This window comes from Aptenodytes forsteri, unplaced genomic scaffold (genome assembly GCF_000699145.1).
Source record: "Aptenodytes forsteri isolate BGI_AS27 unplaced genomic scaffold, ASM69914v1 Scaffold72, whole genome shotgun sequence".
In the NCBI taxonomy this organism is placed as follows: domain Eukaryota; kingdom Metazoa; phylum Chordata; class Aves; order Sphenisciformes; family Spheniscidae; genus Aptenodytes; species Aptenodytes forsteri.
In genome coordinates, this window is record NW_008796193.1 from 3,223,150 (window position 1) to 3,232,802 (window position 9,653).

Consider the following 9,653-nt stretch of genomic DNA (forward strand, 5'->3'; position numbering starts at 1 on the left):
GCACATATTTAACGCAGTAAGAGCAGAATATATGGCTGTGAAAACTGAAATCTGATGTGGTAGCTGTGATAATGATTTAGTCTGGCAGTTTTGAGACTATCTCAGTTAGCATCATGCAGATGAGATGCCTACAGGAATTAGAAGAAATCTGGATACTTGCAGTGTCGTGTATACGGAACAAGGCTACCCACCTACTCACTCATTATCTTAAACTGCAACTCTTCCGTCCGTGCTTTCAAGCACGTTCACTGAATCATAATCAATGCGGTTCAAATTTGTGTGTGTACCCACTTGTTTGCTCTTTTCTCCTCTGGAACAATCTCTCTTATATCCCGTCACCTTGGTTGCTGACTGGGGAAGCCCGAAAGGGGCCACAGCTTCCTTCAGTAGTTTTCTAATGCGCTGCCACAGTAGGGCTTGTGGGGCTTCAGGGCATCCAAGCTTCAGCCTGGCAAACAGATTGCGCGGGGGGTGGCAGTAGAGAGAGAAACCTGTGCAGCTGACACGAGGTGAGCTGTGGTGCAGTAAATTAGGATAAGGTGCTCGGAGGCGATACTTTCAAAGATTATTTTTAACCACTCTTTTTGCCAATTTATAGTTGGTTATGGTTGTTTCATTTAAAAATGAAGATCTTGGATTTGAGGCAAGCTTAACTTTAGAGCAATACAATGTCTCTGTCTTCTACAGAGATATTGATTCACTGTCATTTTTGTAATATTTTCATCTTTTCCCCTTTATTGTGTCTTGCTAAGTCTCAGCTAACCCACTAACTTGCATCAGCACTTTCACTGTGCTGAAAAATTTCCTTTCATCTCCTGATTATCTTTATGGACATATTTTATCTATGCTTTGCTATATTTTAAATTTTATATTGATATTAATTGAGGTTGCCATCGGCATGTTAATAAACTTTAAGATAAAACAAAGAACTTGCTCACTAGGTGGATTTCCTCAAACACATTTTCTGTTCAATTCTTTGTGTTTCCCAGTGTCTTTGGCAGATTGCTCCAGTTGATTACACTGCTAGTATCTAGCATACTTTCTTCAAAATTCAGGCGTTTACGCTCTGGTAAAAGTGTACTGGCTTTTACAGATTCACTGGTCAAACTGTTTCCTTTCTTGTTTGGCTTTTGAAAGTAAACTGACAGGTTTCCAGAGCGTTTATGCACTAATGAATTATTGGGAGAAACATTTTTGGCTTTTATGCAATAATGAATTATTGGGAGAAACATTTTTGGCTTGTTTCCACAGGGATAAGCAAGGTTGGACTTGGAAATAAAAACAGGAGGATCTGGTTCATCATCCTTGTAATGTGTTGTTGAGTGTGCAAAATCAAACTCTTTCTGAGGGGAAACCAAGCGCTGCCTAGCTGGTTGCTAGCTGGTAAAGGCATCCCAATACATCCACTTACTCATCATCTTGGCACAAGTAGAAATTGAGAGAAAAATAGAGCAGGGGAGGGAATTCCTTCAGTACTTTAATAAAAGAAAGATTAGCCGCAAATATTAAACAGATGGCATACTAATATCAAATACAACTTGCTTTTTAACTTTAAACTTTTCCAAAACAGAATTACTTACTTTAGTGATGCTGTTGCCAACTGTACAGTATTTGTTCTGGAAAAAAGATGAAGAGAATTGTTCTTGTCTGTAGCTAAACCAATGTAACTTTCATTTGTTTCACTATTCAATCTTAAACTGGATGCTTCCAAACCTTGTTGACTGATTGTGATGCTTTAGGCATGACATGTATATAACAGTGAAACTAATTCCATCCCTCATATCTAAAATTATTTTAAAATCTAAGTTCTTTGCCGTGAGCTAACTAAAACAGCAAAGTGTTTCCATTCCTTGTAGGTTGCCCTCCAAGCTGGAGGACAGGGGGCTTGATTTATTTTTCAGAGTGAACTTTGAGAGGGAGAGTGGCTGGCAGAGAAGGCATGGTCCTAAGTACCAGCTGTAAGTGGTCCAAACAACTTTACCAAGCATTTGTTTGTATTTTGTTTGACTTCCATACAATCCTGTTTCATAAGCTTGGTATTAGTCAAGACATTGTGTAGTGTTTGTGGTTCTTTATTCTCTGTTTTGAGGAAGAAGTTTAGGCAGAAAAATTAACATGTGATACTCATGATCAGTCTTCCTCTGTAATATATGCATAGTTGAAATTAATAGTGGGCAATCAATTCATACTCTGAACGTTGATTTTGTTTAAATGCTCATTAAATTCCTTCATATGCTATATCCTGTTGTGGCAGCAAGAAATCTGGGTTCAATTCAGTCTGTTTGAGACTTTCTATGTGAATTTGAGTGAATTATTTAATGTATATGAGCTGAGATATCTTTGTGCTTGTTAGCTGGGTCTAAGTGGGGAATTGGCCTGGTGATAAAAGGACAGAGACATGGATGAAGATATGTGGATAAAAGGAAAAGGGACTTGTGTGTAGAAAACTTTACTTAGGTTCGAACCGCCCCCTTCTCCCCCCCATCAGAATTAGAACAGTGGAAGAAAATGCATTAAGAACTGTTAAATATGAAGGCACTGTCACTGGCTGAAGTCTCTGAACCATTAACAGCTCTAACTACATGCCTTCTTTGTGCTCAGATTCTTCCCTACGTGGTCATTGGAAACAGGAGTACCACGTCCTTGCTCTGACCTGATTTGACTGTTCCCATATTGCATTACATATGGGACAGCTGCTCACCAACAATAGCAGGGATCAGGAAGGAATTTTCCTGTAAAAGGCTGTCACCAAGGTCATATAAAATTTTATACCTTATTCACAGCATAAGTGAAAGGGAAGTTCTGCTAAGGCTAGGTTATTACAAGTTAGTAGAGGGACTAACACAAATCTGAGTGAGATCCAGTGCAGTGGGACTGCTAAAGACCTGCTCTCAGAGGCAACAAATACACCAGAGGGCTGGTTAACACTGAACCATAGCAAGTAGGGGATAGTGGACTGACTCATCTTCACTTTTTCAAAATGGGAAAGACCTTGAGACCCAGCATATGGGGATTCTTTTTGCCTTCCCCTCAGTGACTTAGTTGGACCAATGGGTTTGGGGACTGTAGCATTGTAAGTGTTGATGACAGCTGAGGTGGTTGTGCTAACAGGATGGATGCATCCTGTATGTTCTAAACAAAGTAGCCTGTTGCTTAGTCTAACACCAGGCGTCCATAACTATCCTATCCTTTCAGCCAATACCATTCAGAATGTTTAACCTCACAGTTTTGTTCACATAACTGACGACACACTATTTCACTTAATTGTGTATCTTCTTCTTTCCCCTCAGAATTATGGATTGGAGACTGAAAACCTGAGAACTCTGTCTCACAAGCTGAATGCCTCAGCCAAAAATCTTCAGAACTTTATAACGGGTAGAAGGAGGAGTGGCCATTATGATGGCAGGGCCTCCAGACGACTGCCAAATGATTTTCTTACCTCTGTAGTTGACCTGATTGGTGCTGCCAAGAACTTACTAGCCTGGCTGGACAGGTAATTTACTATTCCTTGATCCTTTATGCATGAGAATAATTCTTTGGGTTGTTTTGTATTTGTTCTTTCTTTTTCTCTTGTACTCTTTTATTCTAATATTAAAATGGCAGTTCTGCAATTCTAGCTCTAAATTTTGTTTTGCAAATTTCTCAAATATTGGAGGCAAAAATGTAGTACCCTTGTCTCTCAGGAGGGTGTTAAAGTTTTCTCTAGTTACTTTTCCACATTATTTTCAGTCTAGTAGTATTTTGTGCAAAAGGAATACTTTTGTGCTATTCCAAGTTGACATCTCGCTGCTACAAGTGGTAATGTCATCGGTAATTTCAGAAAGAAGGGTAAGGAAGAAAAGATTATGGAGTTTGAACTGTCCTTCAGCCATCAAAAAGACACAAAAAAGCTGGAGTTGAGCAAATCAATTAAGAATATTCAAAATAAATTCTAGTACTTGCTTAGTCTGAAAATTAAATTTTCTTATTAGAGTTTTTATCAAGAGTAGGATTGATGTATTAAGTACAGTCGTAGTGTTGGTTAATGCTCAACAGTCAACCACTGTTGTCTTTTTTTCATTTACAAATTGAGAATTTGATTAAAAGTATCTCTCTGACTAAATGTAGTTAAAATTTTCACTGTGGAAAGACAGAAACCAAAACAAAAAATAGCATCAGAGCATTTATGTTTTGTTTCTCTTTCTTTGGGCTTATAGCAACGGATAGCTTTATCTTAAATCTGAATGCTCTTGGATGTATAAATGGCACCTTAGAAATCACAGTGAGAGTGAATGACCCTCCTTTACAGGATTTGTATAATCCTGGTGACATCTTCCTAACCTAATGCCAGCAGTCATATTCTCTTGGGCTATGACCTTGTCAGTTCTTGTAAATTCAAACGGGGTCAGATTCAGCTAGAATTCGGAAAGCCTGAAGAAAACCCGAGTGTGCAGGAAGCTGTTAGTGACGAAGTAAGCATTACTTTGCTCTCTGAATTAAGGTGCTAACTGCTGCTGAAGAGTGATGTCATACCAGAAATTCTGTCTTTTTAATGAGCCATACAAAGGAAATCTGGACTACTTACAATTATTTGGAAGCTCCTATTTCCACTTTACACAAGAACGAGAACTTCTGATGTTCTGGCCAAAATCCAGTTTACATCCTTCTGCCTACATTGTTTCTTGTTTCAAAGGCATATTTTACAACAGTTGTGTAACTTGCTGCTGAAGATTGTCATGATTATGTGTGTCACACTTCTGTGGTGTAGAACTGATCTCTATATTGCGTATATCTGCTGATACTGTAAACAGGCGCTATAATCCTTAATGCTGTATAAACGTATCCTTCCTTTTTCACAGGTCTCCATTTGTCAGCGTGACAGAATACTCACTGCTGAAAAACAACATTGTTCAACTGTGCCTGGAACTAACAACCATTGTGCAACAGGTAGGACTGGTTGTCTTCCACTCTGAGTCCTCTTCATACTGTTGCTTAAAAATTGCAATAGTAAAAACATTACTAAGCTTTCACTTCACCAGAAAAATTGTTTTAGCATTACCTCTCTGTTCTTTGCATAGTCTCTTTCTCTGGGAGTGGCAGGAAGATTTTTGGACTTTGGTTATCCTCATATGCCTGGATAGATTGAAGGACAGTGTGGAGTTAAAAATAATCCACTTTGCTTTTGAGTAGACAATTTCATGTTAGGTTATCTACCACCATGCAAGTGTTAAACAAAAGAACAAAGCCACAGTTGGAAACAGCTTAACTACTGCTAACAGTTTATTACAGATTAAAGTATGAATGATCAAAAATCTTTCAGGGACAAGTTCTTACAATACATACAAATATATCCAGAAACTGTACTGTGGCTTCTTCACTTGAAGGAGAGCCAGTTACATGAAAATTGTTTAGTGATAAACATGAAATATTCATAATGTTAAACCAACCAAATATGGAACAAATAAGAGTGGTAGTAGTAGTAGTATCACCACTGACACTCATTATGTAATTGTAATATAGTACAGTCCACAGGTACATAAAATTAATTTTTTCTGGTCTGTAGTGCTACAGAGTATACAAATAATAATAGTCTCTGACAGTGTCTGCCCCTGAGGTGACACACAGGTACAGAAAGACTGGAAGTGGACTGGACAGTGGACAGAAAGACTGAGTGGAAATTAGTTATCACCACTGACACTCATTATGTAATTGTAATATAGTACAGTCCACAGGTACATAAAATTAATTTTTTCTGGTCTGTAGTGCTACAGAGTATACAAATAATAATAGTCTCTGACAGTGTCTGCCCCTGAGGTGACACACAGGTACAGAAAGACTGGAAGTGGACTGGACAGTGGACAGAAAGACTGAGTGGAAATTAGTTTTACAAATATTTACAGTGAGCTTCTCCTCTTGGGAGTGGATAAAAATATTGATGAGACAAAATAATGTTATTGGAATATGTGGAGAGAGAAAGATGAAAGTACTATAGGAGGGTAGGCAAGAAGAAAGCTTAGCTAAAGCTGCAGTTTTGTAAGCACCTTAAACTGGCCCTGCCTCCAATATACAGGGCTCCATTGCCTGCCTCTGTCCTGTGCTGGCACAGTCTTTCATGTAACCTCACAGTAGACCAATCACAGAACTCATTTAATTTAAAAGGCTTCCTGGAATAGTAGCGTTCTGCAACCTTTTTTTTTTTTCTTTTCTTTTCCTCTTCAATTTCATTTTAATTCTTGGGAAAAAAAAAGAACTAAGGCTGATAAATATGAGTCTTTGTATTTTGTACTATTATCCTTCATTTCACAGTCTTCCATGTAACCTCACAGTAGACCAATCACAGAACTCATTTAATTTAAAAGGCTTCCTGGAATAGTAGCGTTCTGCAACCTTTTTTTTTTTTCTTTTCTTTTCCTCTTCAATTTCATTTTAATTCTTGGGAAAAAAAAAGAACTAAGGCTGATAAATATGAGTCTTTGTATTTTGTACTATTATCCTTCATTTACAATGTTCAGCTTTATTCCTTTTAGAAATTTTGTCCTTTATGCATTTTTGCAGGGGGGAAAAAAGATCCTTTTTCTCTTGCTTTAAAAATTCCTATGTAGGCATTTAATTATTCATGTATCTTTATTAAGATTTCTCTTATAAGGTGTTTATAGCACTAGGCTATTTTTGATTTACAGACTAAGCAAAATTAACTTCTCTACAGCATAAAAAGTTCAGGTTCTGATTCTGCCCTTCAGCTGATACTGCACTTTGTGTGAGTTTGATTTTTCCCTGTGGTGAAAATAGTATAATTTTGAATTGTTCTGTCCATTTCTGTCGTTCATTCACTGCTTTTGGCAGATCAAATTCAGTTCTCCTCTGCCAGCAATAGTTTGGTTCTTTTTTTTTTTTCAATTCTTCTACTCCACTTCACTCCCAAAGCTGTCTTCCTTTTGACAACTTGAAAACAATCTATCTTTTAGCATAAACTCCAAGACATTCCAAGATGAAAAATGTTTAGTTGGTTCTTCAGATGAGTTACAAATTAAGCTTTGTCTTTTCCTTATCTTATTTTCAAATCTGGGTTGTTTGATAGTCATCTATTAAGATCTTTTTACAGTATATTAAACTTAGCACCAGAAAGAGTAGATAAAACAAGATCATTCACAGGGAGACAGTTTTGCTGTTACTAAATCTGAGGAAAATTGATCTTAATGTGTGAACGCAGAAATGTCTCACCTAAACCAGAATTGCAGTCTTAACTGTAGGCTAAACTATGAATTGAAAGGCATAACTAAGAGAAACCTAGATCTCGGATACTTTCAGATACTTCTTGTTTTATTAATGATATAAATTTTAGATATCTAATTTAGTCAGTGCGAAAGTAGCCATCAAGGCTATGCATTTGGCACATTAAGTGAGGAATGTCTTCAACCTGAAGATTTATTTTGTGCAAAATGAACATGCTTTGTGTTCAAGCATGCATAACTTACAGCTGCGACTTAAGGTAAACTTCCTTCTAAATAGGGGGCATTACTATGCAACCTTAGTTTAATATAGACACTGCTTAAGAATCTTCTTGCTAGGATGCACTGTATGTATCCGAGTGACATACTCTGAGATCTAATCAGGAAGTAGCTTTTTTAGCTTTTAGGTCATATTCTTTCTCTGTGTGAGTGTGAAGATGAGATCTTCATTCGAAATTTAAACCAAACAGATGAACTGCAATGTTGGGTATTATTATTTACATACCATGTAAATGTTACGATGAATAAGCAGTCACTTGTTTATCTGTAAATAGTATCTTCCCATACTGGTTATAAGAACATTGATCTTTATTCTTTAGTTTTAGAGCAGTTTTATACCTGTCCATTTATGCTTGGGAATGTACTTTATTCTACTGTTTTCTTATCCCTATCTCACCTCCACTAAAATAAGTAGGGAAACTACAAAAGAATAGCATTATGCAGAAAGCTGCAGAAACATCCTGATTTTGAGGTGCAATGTCCCATCAAAATGTGTTGATGATAATGTGCAAAAAAAAAAGCATGTTGGGTCAGAGTATTGCAAATGTTTGAGCGCTCTGTTGACTTCATTTTGAAGTATAGTTCTAGCTATACTTCAGGTAGACTAGCTCTCATTTTTGCTCTGAAAATGAATCCCCACCAGACTAACTTAACTGAATTTGGATTTGGTCATGCTATAGTGCCAAGGCTACCCTGGGGGAAATATAACCGCAATAACTGCGGAAGAATAGGTTTGGAATTTGGTTCATAAAATGTAGCCATTGGTTAATTTTTCACTGAGTAGAAAGAGTTCACTAGTTCTACTGGACGTTGGTTTTCTGATTTTTTTTTTTCCTGATTATGTCAAAGATGTTTAAACCTGTGCTAGATGCTTTTGATACATGCACTAAACTGCATGAACAAACAATCTCTAAACAAAAATTTTGTCTGTATCTTACCAAAGAATGTCAACACAACTCAGGCTAATTTTTTTCCAACAAAAGCCAAACAAATGCTGCTTGTTCTCCCCTTTATTAATGTTAATTAACCTCACTGAGATAAATTCAGAGACCATATCACAGATTTTTACCCTGGTTTTAGTCAAATACTTTGCGTTCAGGATGAAGCATATGTGTTTTAAAGCTATCTAGTTTGTACTGCAATTGATGAAATTGTTGATTCTTAGTAGTTGCCTGTACCTGGTCTAACTTTTAAATTAGCCCTCCTCTGAACAGGTGGTTGGACTAGATAACCTCCAGAGGTCCCTTCCACCTGAAATATTCTGTGATTCAGCAACTGCCATTAAAAACATGGGTGTTATTTTCAGGTTGAACTTTGCAGACTTCAGCTTTCAGCTCCTTAATTTAATTTTGCTTGCATTTTCTAAAGAACTTTTTGTTATCAAACATCTGTTCGCTGTTTTATAAATATAGATTATGATCATGTCTTTACCTTAATTAAACCAAGTAAAATAAGTTACTTTAGTGTAATATACTGGTGTATATTTCCCTAATTTCAGTGCAGTCTCGTTCTTTTTAATGTATGAATTCCGGAAGTGTTTGATTTTATGTATCAAAGCAATATACTTTTAAATATAATTTTGTCATATCCACCTTTCAAAGATTGCAGTAGGTCTTCACTGCAGTGTTATATTGGGAAATGGCATTCAACTGGCAAACAACACAAGGTTTTAAGTTCTCTTCTGAGCTGCTCCTTCATAGGGTCTCTGTTTCTTTTCAGTAGTTGACTTAACTTGTGCTGTTTTATTGTACTAAGTTAATGAACTAAATATTTTACATGTATTAGTCTTTTTATGTGTTAGTTAACTGTCCTCAGGATTTGTCATAAAACATTCTTTATGGTATCTGCAAATTTCAGTAGTACTTGCATTTTTTTCTTTTGGAATTATAAACTAGAATTATGAATATAGTGTGGGTGAGCACAAGTCATACTGACCTTTTTATGAATATTCAAAAGAATGCTGTTTTACTTTATCAGAGTTATGAAGCTGTACTGTACCTTTGAAAGGTAGGATGTTCTGGATAGTGCAGAAGCTGGCTTGTATGTAATACTGCTGCTGTGACTATTTTTGTAATTCCTGTATTTTACCATTTTACAGAGGGGAAATAGAATGCAGCTATTAATTTAAGAGTTTTTTAAACTCTAAAAAAAAAAATTTTTAACATG

The 9,653-nt window shown here is 36.5% G+C and overlaps 1 protein-coding gene across 1 annotated transcript in view; it reads left to right on the plus strand.

The window, feature by feature from the left end:
• Window positions 1-9,653, plus strand: part of LOC103906244 (connector enhancer of kinase suppressor of ras 2) — a 217,434-nt gene that overhangs the window by 100,301 nt on the left and 107,480 nt on the right. The window contains exons 3-4 of the mRNA XM_019474318.1: window positions 3,291-3,493; window positions 4,839-4,926. Coding sequence (XP_019329863.1) covers window positions 3,291-3,493; window positions 4,839-4,926 — 291 coding nt within the window. The remainder of the gene's footprint in view (window positions 1-3,290; window positions 3,494-4,838; window positions 4,927-9,653) is intronic.